General features: G+C 38.6%; 1 protein-coding gene across 2 annotated transcripts in view; it reads right to left on the bottom strand.

Moving 5' to 3' along the window:
- Positions 1-698: 698 nt before the first annotated feature.
- The window catches only part of KCNMB2 (potassium calcium-activated channel subfamily M regulatory beta subunit 2), a 281,046-nt gene continuing 263,278 nt past the window's right edge, over positions 699-18,466 (bottom strand). Inside the window, exon 5 of one of the 2 annotated variants that reach the window (XM_074404573.1) lies at positions 699-5,511. In XM_074404573.1, the coding sequence (XP_074260674.1) occupies positions 5,227-5,511 (285 nt within the window). In that variant the 3' untranslated portion in view covers positions 699-5,226. The remainder of the gene's footprint in view (positions 5,512-18,466) is intronic. The other variant, XM_003926918.4, reaches the window with a different exon arrangement.

Here is an 18,466-nt window from a genome sequence, read left to right as displayed (position 1 = left end):
CTCCTTCTGTTGTTTTCACACGCCAGTTGACCTTTGAGGAATCACCTGACCTTCCACTTAGCATGGCAGCTACTCACATGCCCTGCCCATCGCCACAGAAGTGGGCATGTAATGTTACGCTGTAAGTCTGGCCCAAAGGAGTTTGCTATCCTCTGAGCCACACTGGTGGGCCCAGCAGTGGACAGGTGATGCAAAGAGAACTCACAACTTAGTCTCTTGCCTGTTTTTATTAATTGCCAATTTATAGTAATTTAATTAACTTATTTATATTAAATGCCAATTTATATATGCCAATTTGTATTAATACTGGGGCTTTCTCCTTCTGTAACTATAGAAATAGGGATTTTGTGAACGTGTAGTTGCTGGAGATGATCTTTGCTGGTGTGCCATGAGAAATGCAGTCAAAAGAAGGAAAAAAGCTGGGGGAGGGGTGGGGAAGAGAGGTTTTTATGAAGAGAAGTGGAGTCTGATACCTAAATAGGTTTTTAGCAATGTAAATATACTAGTTGGTAAAGCTGTGTAGAGGGTGTAGAAGACTTTGAAGCTTTCTTTATGGTCTCTTAATATACTATGTTGGTAACAAGTCATACTACACCTTGCAAGGGCTTGGAGATCAAATTTGTCTTAAAGTTAAGGAACAGTTCTGGAAGCCCTAATTAAGTGATTATATTATTTGAGAGAACGACTTCTTTTTCCACTTAAATGGAACACTTATCCCGAAATCACAGCTGGAGTTTACAGACTGACATTCTCTTCCAATTCCTTGGCATTGCACTGCAGAGTTCGTGGTGCCTTAGCCAAGACAAACCCATGGCAATTATAGCAGCATTTTGTTAGGAGCATTGCTATGCTCTCAAGTATTCTCAATCTGGTTGTCATTAAGTTGAATTAGAATGTAATGTAGAGTTTCAGCAGGGTTATTTTTCAGAAGGTCAAGTCATATTTAAGAGGTGGTGCGTGATTAAAACTAGCACGGACATCAGAAGGATTTAGCTAGCTCATCAGTTTAATTCACACATGAACATTTGGGTTCTAATGGATATATTCTTAACCTTTTAAAATTGATATCCTTTGTGCTACCTTCATAAATTTCCCTTATGTCATAATCCCATCTGAATGGGCTATTTTTCATGGTCTTATGTTGGAAACAAATGGAAATGGCTCTTCCCCATCCCCTCCTCCATTTCAATAAAATAACACTAATAAAATAAGTCTCTGCAGGAGTATTAATTTTATTTTGTGCAGATTTGGTGGGTAGATATTACAGGGAGACAGATTTCAACTTGTTATAAGGAAAACATTTTAGCATGAAGTGGTGACCTAACTCATCACTGACAGGATTCAGGTAGTAACCATTTCTATTGCTAGATAATTCCTGCTTAAGATCTTACAGAAGGAATTCATTTATTGATGTGTGTTTTGGGCAAAAAGACATTTGAGAGCTATTCTAGCTTCAAGAGACTATATACTACTAGTGGGCATACTAATGCCACGTGCACATTTATTATTAATTACAGTAACTGCTATTATTACTACTAAGCCTATTAAGTGCTTTATACAATGCTTGATATTTACATACATAAGCCATTTAAGCCCTATACCAATACTTTGTAAATATCATCCCCTGCCATGTGGATTAGATACCTAACTGTTGTTCTCTATTTTTTATTTCATGTGTGTTTGGTGACCCTTCTAGTAGGTTACAAAGGCATTCTTAAATATAAGGCAGTGTTGTATACTTTGTATTATTTCTTACAGTTACTTCAAATATGGAAGGGCAGAGCAGATTCAGTACAGAAGTTATTTATTCAGTCCTGCAGTGCACATCAGGCTGACAAACTTTTCAGAAGAGTCCTGAAACTATTTCCTGAGTCTACTTTCCCATATGGCCCACACATGGAAGTGGTTATCGCAGAGCTGTGACTATTCTTACTAAAGTATTTTACAGGGGAGAGAGAATAGAGCAGAAGTCTACCTTCAATCATCCTTTCTTCCTTACATGCACAATGAGAACCCCCTTTCTTGCTTGAACACTGTTCATTTCAGTGCTTTTGTGGAGGAGAAGGGAATTTAGCTATTCTTGTGTTATAACCAACCATTCCTTTAAAATGATTGTTTTAACTCACTTGAATCAATTCCTCATATTGTTTTGCTATCCTGCTGGCCTCACTTTAAATGCCAGTGGAATGATTACAGTGTTAAGCTATTTCACCCACAGAAACGTGGTAAGAAATTTATGGCTTGACATACTGAAAATAATACTTGTTTTATAAATGCCATACATAGTCATTTTTTGGTCATTCACAGCAACGGTAAAGGGTAGCCTGCTAGAACCCTAAATGTCACATGTCCACATAAGAGGCATTTTATGATTGCTACACTGTCATTACCATCAGCTAGTGTTTGGCCAGTAGCTTTCTACAGAATCATATATTTTATTATGGCTATTTGAAAGCAATCATTGGTGCATTTACCATTTCTGGGTTTTAATATGATTGCAACTCAGAGACTCTGAAATCAATAAAGTTTTAGATGGCATGTGCCAATTGGATAATGGAAGTGATTTGGAAGTGTAGACATTTATACCATCTGGGGAAGTCATTCTTGTTGAATAATATGGAGATCAGGGCTCTGCTTCTGGCAGATGGAAATACAGCCTTAGGGCTTAACAAGGAAAGACTTACTGGGAATATCAGCGGAAAGGCGATTTTCTCATCCACAGATGGATATGTACAGATTCTGTCTGAGAATCACACCTGAGCTCTGAAGTTAGCAAATGGTACTCGTTCCTCCTTCCACATGCCTGGGACGGACCGTGAGTGTTAAAAGGGACCTTGGTGATTGGCTGATCTCACCTCCTAATTTTACAGACAAGGAAGTCAAGAGACTAACTGAGAACTTTCCAGTCATCCAGTCACCTTATCTCCAGTGAAGTCTTTGACTTTCAGTTCCATGCTCTTCACTCCTATGATCTTTTCCCAAGCCTCAGCATCCCCAGTGTTATCTGAAAGATTCCAAAGTCATGGAAATGGCCACCACAGCAGGAAAGCTACAGACTATTCTCTTAGCTCTTCACCATCTTAGTACATGTGGAAATTATTTAACATCTCTTAGCTTCAGCATTTTCATCTGAAGGATGAGACAATAATCCCTCCTCCAATAGGGTTGTTAAACGATTAAATTAGTTCACCTGTGCAAAGTATTTAAAACATTATGATTAGTCCTAGATCTTTCTCCTTTAATAATGAGCATTAATTGTGTATACATCTAAATTATTTGAAGGGGCAGTTGCTGTATTGGGATTCTAGAAGGCACCAATTAATCTCTTTTTGGTGTCATTATTTAAAAATTTCTACATTGTTGTCTTAAACATTATTTGGAAATTTTTAATAAAAATTCAGAGTTAAGTAAAAATAATCCAATAATTTCACTCACATATATTTCACTGATGGATCTCTCAAAGGGAAGCCTAAGGAACATTAAAGATGGCACATTTTCACCTCTATAGTCTCAAATATTTCTTCAGTATCTTCAGAATTATATTCTTTAAGTGGAGTAGAAATAAAACAGTTTTTCATCCTATTTTCAAATGGTCACAACGTTGTATGTATGTGTTTGGGTGTTAAGAAACTTTCTTTGTAATCACTCAAAATACCTTTAAATACAGCGAAATACTAATTTTTGGACTACCATAGGCTTGTCAGCTCAGAATGCAAGAAGTATTCAAATCTTGCAATTTACTAGATTTAAAAAAAAAATTTAATTACACATTTGAAGTCCTGATTACATCCTAGGGAGTTATTTGCTTATGAAAAGTCAAACTATGAATTACAATATTGCAGAATAATTTTCCATTTCATCAGATTAGTTTTACCATTCATTCCACAAATGATTTGTAAAATTTCACAATACCTAAAAAACTTTGATACTACATTACAAAAAGGTACTTAAATATGGATGAGAAAGATAGATGTTTGTCTTCTTCTTTTGATATTGATATTAAATGAAAGATGGAATGTTTTTATTTGAAATCAATCCCACCTATTTCCCCCCAGACACAGTAAGTAAATAGCAATGTGAATGAAGGCTTTATGTCTGTTATTCAGTTCAAATATGTGTTAGAAAAAAGATCTGTTCAGTGTATAAAATATATCAACAAAAAGGGAATCGTAAATAGAAAAATAAAACATGTAGAAGAGACAAATATTCTGTGCACATAGCTTTAAAATCCCAATAGGGAACAGTTGTCAGAAGAAGATACTACACATTCATTAAACATAAACTCCCAAAGAGCAATATTCCAACACATTAATTTGCCACAACAGATTTACCCATTGAAACCAGTCCACCAATTTTTACCAGCAAGTAGCATCTTAATTTTACCATCTAACAGTTAAATTGAAATGAAATAAAGATTTCCACACAAATATCAGTAACATAGACTTTTCTGGATTGTAATGGAGCACCTACCAAGATTCAGTCAGCTCATAGGTAATGACACCTCCTTGTAAGTATCATCTCTTCACACAGTAGCAGGGTCTTAAATGGAAAAGGAGTCTGTTCGTTTTCTACACAAATCACGGGAAGATAGTATAGAATTGGCTCATGAAAACAGCTTATATTTTGGAAATTAATTTTAAAAATCTAAAGTTATAAATAAAAAGTGATGGAAAAAAAGTAGCTGGCTGGGTTTCTCCTCTTCTTTACAGTGATATGGTAAAAAATACAAGGAAAGCACCTAACTTCCTTTAATTAGGAAATCTGGTCCCTTCACTTGCTGTAGGGCTCAGTTTAGAACAAGAAAAGAAAAAAGTATTTTTGGCTGTAGCTTTAGTAAACGATGAGTGATGAAAAATATTGTCTTCAAGAGAGCTGACAACTCAGAACACAGACTCTATCACACTGATGTCACCTACATTCCTTCACAAAGCTTGGCAAATGAATAACTGAGCCCTATTTTGGTGGAATGAGAGAAGAAAGTACTAGTTCCAGCACAGAAATAAGATGATGGAAACCACCAACTGACACGAAACAGTTATTTCTTCTCCTGAATAATACAGACATCATGTTTGCATATAGAACAGCTTTTGCATTATTGCTCTACGTACAAGAATATATTAGGGAGCTCATAACAGACGGCACATTACAAACTTAAGGTTCTTTGGTGAAGAATGAAAGAAAACAGTATTTGAGCTTTAACAAAAATTATTTTATCCACATTTGCGTTTATCTATTGATCCTCTGGAGCCTCTCACAGAGCAGGGAGAGGTACTGTGTAAGTTTCACCATGGCAACAATCGCCACTCCCCCAGCCATCATACAGGTTGGCCAGAAGAGCGAGTGGAACAGCACGTTGGAACTGTAGAGTTTGGTTAGAATGACGCTCTTCTGGTTTCCTTCTGGGTCAGAATAGCAGGAGAAGTGTTGGTACTTCCTGAAGTTTTCCATGACAACATTCACCAGGGACATGGATTCTTCAAAGTTTTTCCCACACTTAGGTATATAGGAGCACTGCAGAGAATGAGATAAACTGTTAGGAGAAGATATTCTGCATTTTTCAGACTCAAAGAGGGTGAGGAGTATTGTGTCCACATTTGTGAGCTGTGGAATGACCATGGTGGTTATTCTTTTCATATTCAAGCTGGTGCATTTGGAAATACTAATAAATAACAAATTGGTTAAAACAGTGTTCTAAGGTATCTGACCAAGTTGTCCCTTGATAGCTCACTTATATGATTGAAATAAAATGACAAATATACTATTAGCTTGATTTAATCATTCCATGTTACATACATAAAATAAATTAAATGACTCCCAGTGGATTCTTTCTGCTATAGCTAGGATGATAGGTTTTAATTATTCTCTATCGAACATACTTCTTTATGGAATCAGAATGTCAACTCTGTCATCTTTTCTGTTTGTCCACATCTGTCCCCATAACATCAAACCTTCCAGTTCTTGCAGGGAAAGTAGTTTACTCTTATCTTTTTGTCTTGGCTTCATTTTATTTGGTTACTTTGCAACTATCATAAAAAGAACAGCTACGCTTCCGTTGAATTACTGAAAAAGAAATCTCATAATGTGTGGGAATATTGAATAGCTAAAAAGCTGAGCTGAGTGGGTCAGATGCATTTAGCACGCCAAAGTAGCTTTTCCTATAAGCCAAGGGAAAATAAAGCAGAAGCGAATCAGTTTGTTCTTTAATCACCCTCACCTAAGAACTGACTCAACCTTTCTTTTGATCTTTTTACCTCTCGTTTCTTTGGGTATCTCTTTTGCACGTCTCTCCTCTCTTTATTTCTGCACACTTTGATATGGTTTGGCTCTGTGTCTCCACCCAAATCTCACTTGAATTGTAATCCCATGAGTCAGGAGAGGGGCCTGGTGGGAGGTGATTGGATCATGGGAGCAGCTTCCCCCATGCTGTTCTCATGATAGTGAGTGAGTTCTCATGAGAACTGATGGTTTAAAACTGGCGGTTCCTCCCTTGCGTTCTCACTCTTGCTTGCTGCCATGAGAAGATGTGCCTTGTTCACCTTCATTTTATGCCATGATTGTAAGTTCCCTGGGGTTTGCCCAGCCATTCAGAACTGTGAGTTAATTAAACCTTTTTTCCTTTATAAATTACCCAGTCTCAGGTAGTATCTTTATAGCCATGTGAAAATAGACTAATACAGATAATTGGTACCAAGACAATGGGGTATTGCTATAAAGATAACCTGAAAATATAGAAGCAACTTTGGAACTGGGTAACAGGCAGAGGTTGAAACAGTTTAGAGGACTCAGAAGAAGACAGGAAGATGTGGGAAAGTTTGGAGTTTCCTAGAGATTTGTTGAATGGTTTTGACCAAAATGCTGATTGTAATATGGACAAAGAAGTCCAGACTGAGGTAGTCTCAGATGTAGTTGAGAAACTTATTGGGAACTGAAGCAAAGGTTGCGTTTGCTATGTTTTAGCTAAGAGATTGGTAGCATTTTCCTTGAGCTCTAGAAATCTGTGGAACTTTGAACTTGAGAGAAATGATTAGGGTATTTCTAAGCAGCAAAGAAGAAATTTCTATGCAGCAAAGTACTCAAAATGTTACCTGGCTTTTCCTGAAATACACAGTTATACGTATTCACAAAGAGATGATTTGAAATTGGAGCTTATGTTTAAAAGCATAAAGATTTGGAAAATGTGCAGTCTGACCAATAGTAGAAAAGAAAAACCCATTTTCTGGGTAGAAATTCAAGCCTCCTGCAGAAATTGGCAAAAGTAATGAGGAGCTGAATGTTAATAGCCAAGACAATGGGGAAAATGTCTCCACATCATGTCAGAGATTTTTATGGCAGCCCCTCCCATCACAGGCATGGGAAGGAAAAATGGCCTACGGCCCTGCTGCACTGTGCAGCCTTGCGACTTGGTGCCCTGCTGTCCAGCCATGCTAGCTGTGGCTATAAGGGGTCAAGGTACAACTCAAAGGTCATTGCTTCTGAATCAATTGCTTTAGAGGGTGCACTCCCCAAGCCTTGGCACCTTCCAGGTGTTGTTGGGCCTGCAGGTGAATAAAGTTTTGGAACTTCCACCTAGATTTCACAGGATATGCAGAAATGCCTGGGTGTTCAGGCAGAATTCTGATGCAGGGGAGGAGCCCTCATGGTGAACCTCTGCTAGGGCAGTGTTGATGGGAAATGTGTGGTTGGAGCCCCCATTCAGAGTCCCTACTGAGGCATTGCCTAGTGGAGCTACGAGAAGAGGGCTGCTGTCCTTCAGACTCCAGAAGGGTAGATCCACAGACAGCTTGCACTGTGTGCCTGGGAAAGCTGTAGGCACTCAGAGCCAGCCTGTGAAAGCAGCTGCAGGGGCTGTATGCTGCAGAACCACAGGGTGAGGTTGCCCAAGCCTTGGGAACCCACCTCTTGCATCAGTGTGCCCTGGATATGAGACATGGAGTAAAAGGAGATTATTCTGGAACTTTAAGATTCATTGACTGCCTGGCCAGGTTTTGGACTTGGATGGGGCCTGTGGTCCCTTTGTTTTAACTAAATTCTCCCTTTTGGAATGAGTGCATTTACCCAATGCCTGTATCCCCATTGTATCTTGGAAGTAACTGACTTTCTTTTGATTTTATGGGCTCCTAGATGGAAGGGATTTGCTCTGTCTCAGATGAGACTTTGACCTTGGACTTTTGAATTAATGCTGAAATGAGTTAAGACTTTGGGAGACCATTGGGAAGGCATGATTGGTTTTGAAATATATAGAGAACATGAAATTTGGGAAGAGTCAGGAGCAGAATGATATGATTTGGCTCTGTGTCTCCACCCAAGTTTCATCTCAAATTGTAATTCCCATGTGTCAGGGAGGGACCTGGTGAGAGGTGACTGGATCATGGAGGTGGTTTCCCCATGCTGTTTTCATGAGATATTATAGTTTAAAAGTGTTTAGGCCAGGTGTAGTGGCTCACGCCTGTAATCCCAGCACTTTGGGAGGCTGAGGCAGGTGGTTCATGAGGTCCAGAGATTGAGACCATCCTGGCTAACATGCTGAAACCCCATTATTCTCTACTAAAAATACAAAAATTAGCTGGGCATGGTGGCATGCACCTGTAGTCCCAGCTACTCAGGAGGCTAAGACAGGAGAATTACTTGAACCTTGGAGACGGAGGTTGCAGTGAGCTGGGATTGCGTCACTGCACTCCAGACTCACAACAGAGTGAAACTCCGCCTCAAAGACAAAAAAAAATGTTTGGCAGCTCCCCCCTTGTGCTCTCTCCTGCCACTAAGAGAAGATGTGTCTTCCTTCCCCTTCCACCATGATTGTAAGATTCCTGAGGCCTCCCCAGCTGTGTGGAACTGTGAGTCAATGAAACCTTTTTCCTTTTCAAATTACCCAGTCTCAATTATTCTTTACAGCAGTGTGAAAACAGACTAATACACACTTAAATCTTTGGATTTTTTATTCTTTAGTATCTCTCTTTTCCTTCCTTGCCCTTCCTTTAGCCCCCACCTGGCTTTAAATCTTCCTCTCTTCCTTTGCTTATATAAAAAAACCCCAAACCTTTATTTTTGTCCTTCTCTTTCTCCTATTTCTTATCTAGATACAGATGGAATTAAATAACTTTTTTTTTGTAGTTTTTCTTTTTATTTTATGTTAGATATAGTTGGGCATATTTTTTTAATTAAAAAAGCTATCTCTGAGGAAATCTCTGTAACCTATTTTCCTTGGTTTATAAATGTGCTGTGACAAAACTGATAGGATAAGGAGGCTTTTTTTTTTAGCTTGGAAAAAAGTGATTTAAATCACTTTTCTGGGAGATGTTTGGGTTTTTGGTTGACTCTATTCTCTGTTGGTAAGAACCTTTCAACAGACCTTTTACTTTCCTGCCCCTTGTTTTATATATATGTTATCAAATGATTAATTTATCTGATTTATCAGAATTAAATTGGTTTCTGTCAGAATCACTGCTTATCTGTACAGTGTTTTAGTTTGAGTGGACATATTATGCTCCTTTTTCAAAACATTGTTATTTTTAGTTGGAAAATTATTATAATAAACTGATTTTATTTATGAAACCCACATCTTGCTGTCATTTACCAATTTACAAATTGTGACTGTAAGTATTCACATATATGACTTTTACAATGTGATTGGTACCCCTGTGCAATGCACAACCTCCATGACTATATGCAGAAACACAAATAAGGTTAACTTTGAGGTACAGTGACATAAGTTTTGGGGTAGAAGCCTGAAATTTCAGAAAAATTTAGACCAGATTTCCCAGGAACAAAATATTTAAAAACAAAGAGTTTTAGCTAATGAAGTATATCTGGATTACTCTTTTCCCTGACTTTATTAGCAGGCCCATAGGCACCTTGCTTTTTTTTGCTGAGCTGTAATCATTGAATTATTTGACTATAGATAGCAGGAAAGTTCTTTGACTAGTTAAGAATGGAAGATGAGCATGCTGCATTTATCATAAACCATGTTTAATGGGCTATTCTTGTAGCAAGGTCTGGTTGACACCTTAAAATTTAACCAGTTAAGAATAAATGTGAACATGTTTGTATAGGTGAGGAGAGCAGAGAATCCTCTTGTATGAGCAAGGCATTAAGGGGCTGGTTTCTCCAAGAAAGCAGAATGTTTCAATCAGTTATAATTTAGTGTGAAACTGGCTTTTGACTGCCATGAAGTAAATTTTTCGTCATGAATTTGATCCAGATGCCTCTGGATCAAAAGGGTGTTAGGTGTGGGAATATCTTTATTTTTGTCCTTCAAAGATGGACATTTTTAAAGATGCCCTGATCATTTCTTTAACATTTTTAGGAATACTTGTTGAACCAAAGCATTTAAAAAATAACAGACAAACCATTTCTGGTTGAATTTACACCAAGCCAATTTAGATTATGAATGCTTCAGGTATCTGTATATTTTCGTGCCAAGATACTTTATAGAAGAAATTTCAGTGGTGAACGGTGCTAAGTCATTGAAATGATCTCAGTAAAAATGGCATTCCACTGAAAGTGAAGTTTTTCCTTTTCTTATGCTTCTGTGAATTGATTCCATTTAAAAATACATATTTTTAAAGAAACATCTGTCAGCCAAATGGCAATAATTCTGTCAGTAGGTAGGATTCTTCATATAAACTACCATTGAGACCGTCTGGCAGAACTGTAACACAGGAGCTTCTAATGAAAGTTGAAAGCCATTGGGCTTTCATAGAGTGCACTGGATGGACGAGGCTTGGCTCATCCTTGATTGATAGCGGGACTTCAGGGCCTGTGGTGCAGACACATGCAACAGGCAGACACCGGTGGAGAAAAGGCGCTCTGCTGCCCTGCTGTTTTTAGCTCTTTCTCATCTTGTCGTTTTTTAACACACACACAAACCAGTTGTCACTAGACTGTTAACTGCCCCTGAAAATGAACATTCAACTGTATGTCAATCAGTCATCTCCTTTTATTATTGATAGGCCCTTTGGTGATCACGAATGTCTGAGTATATAACAAACTCCTAACTTGTCTTCAGGAGACCTGTTGACTGTGTTGCTGTAGGCAAGTTGTGTGGCCTCTCAGAATCAATGTTTTAAATCTATATAATGAGGTTAATAGAGCCTTCAGGGTAGGTCTGTGTGTGTGTGTGTGAGGATTAAATGATGGATATGTGTAAAGCCTCAATAACTTTTCATTAACATGTTTTTCTGTTGGAATTCCACATTTGTCCACACGATCTTTTGAAAGTCTTCAATCAAGCATCACAAACTAAACTATGACGTCGCTAAGAAAAGCAGAATTACTACTATAGTTGCATGGCTTTTGCAGAGGCAGTCCTGTCAATGGCACCGATCTCCTGTCTCTGGCCTTTTTGTCTTAGGAGCTTTGCATTATGCTGAATTCTACACTAGGAGTCTAGGTTTTTGTTTCTGTGGCTCAAACGATGGCCATGAGTATGTTTCTTAGCCAGATATGAATTTAGAATGAAGATTTAGTTATCTTATGATTTTATCATGTGTTCGGAGAGTATTTTCATGTCACTGGTTTTGAACTTATAGAATGCATTTCAATAAACAAAATTTACTAAGTAAGATATAACTTAGTTGGAAAAATGTAATTTGGATAGAAAAAATAAACATCCGGCATTTTTAGGTCTTTCTTTTTTGGTGGGAGGTGGAGGAAAGGGAAGATTTAGCTTTTAGACTCTGCATGATATATAGCACAAAGAACATATGAGTAATAATTTCATATATACAATGCATTTCAGTACTGATAAAAATATGTTAATATTTTTACCATGATTATAGGTCATTCTTTCTTTTCTGCCTTAACATGTGTCTATATAAATCTATCAAACCTCTGAAGCAGGCTTTCAGTGGAAGATTTAGACTCACATCTCTTAATCTTGAGTTTTGTTAACAAAATCTTACTGCTTTTCCCAGTCCTTAGATTCTTGATGGACAGAAACTTCTCCTTAGTACTGAAAACCCGGGGATGGACCTGTGGTCATGTGCTCTCCCTTCCCAGCTGAAGAGCCTTCGCTGCTGTCCATGTCTCCTGATCACCCTTTCCCTCTCATGGGCAATTCAGGTCCAGCAATGGCATCTCCTCTCCAATTTTTGGGGAACTGACTGAATTTATTTTCTTAGCCTCACTTCCAGGATTTTTTGGAACAGTTATTTTTATTCTCATGATGGACAGAAGGTTTCAGAAACTACCTGTTGGGCTTTCTTCAGATGCTCTTCACGAGGCTTGTGTGAGGTGAAGAGTGATGTGCCTTCATCTTAAAAATAAACGATGTGGGGAAGGGAGGAGGCAGTAAGAGTGTTTGGCTGAATCACCTCACTGCCAGCCTCCGTCTCCTTGCGATGGCAGGAAGGAGGCTATCAATGTCTCAGATCACTTCAAGGGAAGGGTGTGTTATTCATTTGGCTTTTTATAAAGAGGAAAGTGTCTTATTCTGAAATGGGGTTAGAAGTTTAATCAAACCCAATCAATATTTATTGTCTCCAATATACCATGTAGCGTGATATATATGGGTGATAAAATCATAAACGATATAGGATGCATATAGAGAAACATATGGGTGATGAAATGGGAGACTGTACCATCGCAGAGGTGGGCTGCAAAGGTACTGTAGGACTGAGCAGCCAGGCCCTAGTCTGCCATGTCCAGGAGGCAAGGAAGCAAACAAAACCCCAAACTGGAAAGAGCACTGCTCACGTGAAACACAAATATCCCTGGTTCCAAAGTCAACGGGATGTTTTCCAGTGTTCTCAAACAATGAATGTCGTGCACACATTTACTAAGCATATATAATGTACCAGACTTTGCATTCTATGCTTGAGAATGGGACATAACGTGAATGTTCAGAGAATGTATAGATTGCCAGCTGGTAGCCTTGAATTCACAAATGCATTTTGAACTTTTGAATTTTTGAACATTAGTGATGAATGGAGGAATTGAGAAAATAAACGGAGACTTCATTTCTTCCCACTCCTTTGAGACTTCATGTTCTTTACCAATACTTTTTTCTAAAAAAAGTGGATCTTACAACATTTACCTTAGACTTGCTCAGTTGGAACTTGTAGTATCTGCTTGATTTTGGCAAGCGGACTGCTCCAAGTACTTAGTAGTGAAAAGGAAAGCAGAATTCACACTGTCACGCACGACTGTTTCTTTCAGTATTGAGACAAAGTCCCGCCACGGAGAGGATTTCCTTTCCTGTCTTTGCCCGTGGGTCTCATATCCATTATGGCACTTCTGCTTGATTTGGAGTAGAGGAGAAACTTGAAAGACCTAGAAACTGACTAAGGAGCTAGACTCTTCCTGGAGCTTTGGGATTAGACGATACCCAGAGAGTTCAACCATGGAGCCCCTGGAGTCTGGTGTACCCACTTAGTCCTAGAGTGAGGCAGATGTCTAATCCGACCTCGACTGTTCACCACAGCCCTCTCTCCTGGCAACTGGAAAGCACTAGGTTCCTTTCCCTGCTCGTCTTCTCCACGCGCAGTGTCGGCTTCTTTCTGGCACATTCCTTCTACTTGTGCACAAAGGTGCCCTCAGCTGTCCAGGCTTCAGTTTTGGGAAGGAGAGACTAAACTGTCCATCACAAAAGTGTTTCTGAATCTGTGGTCTACAGGCAGTTTCAGCAAATGTCTAAGAAATATCTCAAATTTAAAATGCTAATTATGGGATGTCAAATGCCAAATTTCAGGGCCTATTCCCCGCCACCAACCCCCACTTCTTTTTTTAGCCCATTTCAAGGTAAGCTTCTATCTGCTTAATATCTACTCTATGTAAACTGGTGCTGAATATACAGACCTAATCTTACCTGTGGATCACAGGTAATTCTATTCCTTGCTCACTGTTTCTTACTTGATCCTAAGCGCCCTTTGGAATAGAATGGGAAGGTGTAGATTCTCACTTGTTCACCAAAATATCTGTCAGAAGATAAATAATTCATAGAATTTAGATGTTTTAGAACACGTGTCTTTACTCTCTCAAGGAGATGCTCTAACGTTTTACTCTTTAAGAGCAAGCATGATGAAGTAAAGAGACTTAGATTTTAATTCAGATGTGATTAGCTAGTGAATGTGTAACTCTGGGAAAATTATTTTATTATTTTGATCTCAGCTTCATTATGTGTGGGGAACCACCCCCCCAACCCCCCACCACACACACATCTGGTGTTAGCAGCATGTTGTGAGAATGCAGTAGGAGAAACTGAATTTGGATTTTTCTACATCATCAGACCAGATATATAGTATTATGCCATATGCCAAAAATGAGTATAGTTTTCTTTTTTTGGACTAAACTATATTTTGAATCTATCCTCAAACCATATGGGCATGTTTTGCGAATTCCTGGTGAGTAAAAGAGGTTTTAAACTCCTGAAGGAGATCAGCATTGAGGAATTCAGAAGTAAAAACCCTAGTGAGTTAACACTCAGCGGCTGCTTTTATGATGCTCGTGACGGCCTGTAGCCAAGGCAGGGACCCCTGAGCCCTCTTCTGGCTCCCAGAGCCCATTAGTCAGTGGTGGCTCCAGAGAGCATGGCAGTTCATCAGCTTGAGAAGCTTCGGTCATAATGTTGACAAGAGGTTGGGCGCTGGGTGTAAAGGCGAAAGAAAAAGCTATCTGCGAGAGGGTGAAAATGTAAAAATAAAATCCTTCCTACTAAGACGCAAGCAGCTTGACTGAGACCCTTTCACCTCCTATTGCCTTAGGTCAGTTGCTATCAGTAGCGTCCGATGTATCTCAGTACAACCATACCCATTTCTTGGTAACTGTGAGGAGACCATTATTTTTGGGGAGCATGGGAGGATAACAGGAAAGGGAGTTGACACTGAGAATTTTTTGTTTTTTCCAGAATTATCTTGAACATTCCTCATTTTGCATGAAGACGGTTTAGTGACCTTTGACATGGAGGTGATTATGTATTCTCAGTGTGTATATGTCAGATTAAAGGCAGAGGCTAGCTATCCAGAAAGTGAGGAACTGCTGGGCCAGGAATGTTTGCTGCCTTTTCCCTGGGAGCATTTCCTGGTGAGGAAGGTGGTGAAAGCCTGGGAGGCTGACTGGCATTTCTGACAGTCTTGCAGAGCTATGAGCAGGAATTATTATTGGAGATCTGTCAGGTTGGGGTCTTGGTAATTCCCCCATTCACTTTGGGTTGGGATTCCAAAGAGCTGCTCTCTGGGAGTGCTAGCCTGAAACAGATAGGTCCTCACAGGGACTTCAGTTCAGATTTCAGTATTACAATTTGTGAAGTCAGAATGAGGTGATCCTGCATGGTGAGTGCCTGGCAGAAGCAAATATTTTTGGAAAAGATGCTGTTATAACATTATCCTAGGATTAAAGTTATTTTTATAAATAATTTTGCAAATATAATATCTGAAACCTAATTTAAAAAGTCAGATATTGTAAGACAACATGAAAACAAACAAGAAGGAACAAAAACAGAACAGGTACAAACAGTGAAGATATCAAAATCACTTCATAATGACTGTAATTTTACTTTTTATGCTGAATGATTTAAAGGACAATAATTAAAATGTTGTAGAGAATTGGAAATGATTAAACAAGACTCAATTGGATATTCTAGAATTAAAAAATAAAGTCAGTGAAATTAAGAACTCAGTGGGTGGGTTTAAGAGTTGATTTGCAGAGCAGAGGAAAGAATTGCTGAATTAGAAGACAGGTATGCATCCAGAAAGAAGCAAAGGAGGGAGAAAAACAGAAGGGAGCACAAGACACGTGGTGGATACAATGAGAAAGCCCAGCATACGGCCCGTCGGAGTCCCAGAAGGTGAAGAGGCAGCGAATGGGAACAGACAGTGTTGATGAGATAGTGACAGAATTTTCTAAAACTGACAAAGAATATAAAGGGGCAGGGAAGGAAGCCCTGGAAGTGCTAATGCTAATTAGGCTAAATAAAAATAGTTGCATGTTTTGTCACATAATAGTTAAATTGCAGAAAAACCAATAAAATAATCTTCAAAATAGGCCAAGATTACCTTCAAAGAAGCAGCAATTAGACTGAGGGCCGATTTCTGAACAGTAACAAAGCTTATCAGAAGACAATGGAAAAAATAATAGCCAACTTAGAATTTTATACTCAGAAGGTACTCAGTTTTTCAAGAAGAAAAATGAAATAAAAAATGCCTCCAGATAAATAAAAATGAGAACTTTTTGGGGAAAGCATTGCACTAAAATAAATACTACTAAAGATGATCCCAGATGGAAGAACAGAGATAAGGGAATAAGAATAATAAAAATGGGAAATATGGGAATCCATGTAAATTAACATTGATTATACACAACAACAGTAATATGTCTACACAAGCTTCAAGGATACGTAACACAAAAATGATAGTAAGACAGAAGGTGAGAAAAGAATAAAAAAGTGGAGTTAAAATGTTTCAATGTTTCTTCTTGCAACTAGATTGCAAGTTGTAAAATTTTATTTTAGGTTCAGGTGCAGGTTTGTTATATAGGTAAATTGTATGTTGCAGGAGTGTGGTGTACAGATTATTTTACCACCCAGCTCATAAACATAGTGCCCTCTAGGTAGGTTTTAATTCTCACCCTCTTTCCTCCTCCACCCTCGAGCAGGTTTTGGTGTGTGCTTTTCCATTCATTGTGTCCATGTGTGCTCAATATTTAGCTACCACTTACAAGTGAGAACGTGTGGTATTTGATTTTCTGTTCCTGTGTTAGTTCACTTAGTATAATGACCTCCATTTCCAGCCATGTTGCTGCAAAGGACATGATCTCATGCTTTTTCATGGCTGTATAGTATTATTCCATGGTGTGTATGTACCACATTTTCTTTATCCGGTCCACTGTTGATGGGCATTTAGGTTGATTCCATATCTTTGCTATTGTGAGACGTGCTGCCATGAACATACATATCCATGTGTCTTTACATCAGAACAACTTCTGTTCTCTTGGGTATATGCCCAGTATTGGGATTGCTGGGATGAATGGTAGTTCTGCTTTGTGTTCTCTGAGCATTCACCAAACTTTCCACAATGGCTGAACCAGCTTACATTCCCACCAGCCGTGGAGAGGCGTGCCCTCTTCTCCGCAACTTCACCAGCATCTGTTATTTTTTTACTTTAAAAATAATAATATTCCATGGATGAGTTCGTGTCCTTTGTAGGGACATGGATGAACCTGGAAACCATCATTCTCAGCAAACTGACACAAGAACAGAAAATCAAACCCTGCATGTTCTCACTCATAGGCGGGTGTTGAACAATGAGAACACATGGACATGGGGAGGGGAGCATCACACACTGGGGTCTGTTGGGGGAAATGGGGGAGGGACAGCGGGGGGTAGGGAGTTAGGAGGAGAGATAGCATGGGGAGAACTGACAGATACAGGTGAGGGGAAGGAAGGCAGCAAATCACACTGCCACGTGTGTACCTATGCAACAATCTTGCATGTTCTTCACATGTACCCCAAAACCTAAAATGCAATAAAAAAAGAATAATAACAGAATAGACGACTTCTGATGAAATAGAGGGAGAGATGAGATTATAAAGATAATCCAATGAGAAAAAGTGTGGTCTCTTCAAAAATGGACTGGCTATCCATTAGAAGATGGATTTTTTTTGACATTTCATGTGGCTATCTATGTGAAAAACAAAACAAAACAAAAAACCAAGAAACTGGATCCCTGTGTAAAAATTAATTCCAGTCAGATTTTACTGTATATGTGAAAGGGAAAAGAATAATACATCTAGAATGTAATTTAGGAGAATAACTTTATGACATTAGGGTGGGTAAAGACTATTAAACAGAACAGCAAAAGGAAAAGATTGACAAAATCCGACTACACAGAAATTAGAAGCTTCTTTCACTGAAAGACATTCAGAGAGTGAAGAGGCCACATAATGGGAGAAGACATTTGCAACACATCTAACCAACAGAGGTTCATATTTAAATAATTTCTACCATAAATGTAAAGAAGAAACAATTCCATAGAAAAATGGGCAAGCAACTTGCATGGACATTGCACAAAAACGGATATCCAAATGGCCAATAAATAAACAAAAAGATGCTTGATAACATTAGCCGTCAGAATCACAAGGAAATATCACCACATTAGCTAAATTAAAATTATAGATGTTACCAAGTGTTGGGAAAGATTTGGAGTGGAAAGCACTCTCATGTCCATAGGGTTGGTGAGAATGTAAATCGGCACATACATTTTGGAAAACCATTTGGCATTATCTTCTTAACTCCCAGATATATATATATATAGTCTATAATTTAAATATTCCATTCCCAGGTTTATACCTGAGGGACATGTGTGTGCGTGTGCACCAAGAGACATATATGAGAATATTCATGGTAGAATCACTTGTGATAGCCCCAAACTATAGACAACTCAAAACTCCATCAACAGTAGAATGAATAAATAGACATTCATACAATGGAATATGATACAGTAATGAAAATGAATGAACTATAACCAAATGGAAT

Source organism: Saimiri boliviensis, chromosome 8, assembly GCF_048565385.1.
Source record: "Saimiri boliviensis isolate mSaiBol1 chromosome 8, mSaiBol1.pri, whole genome shotgun sequence".
In the NCBI taxonomy this organism is placed as follows: Eukaryota; Metazoa; Chordata; class Mammalia; order Primates; family Cebidae; genus Saimiri; species Saimiri boliviensis.
Note: the sequence above shows the minus strand (reverse complement) of the source record. Positions and strands in the feature narration are given on the sequence as shown.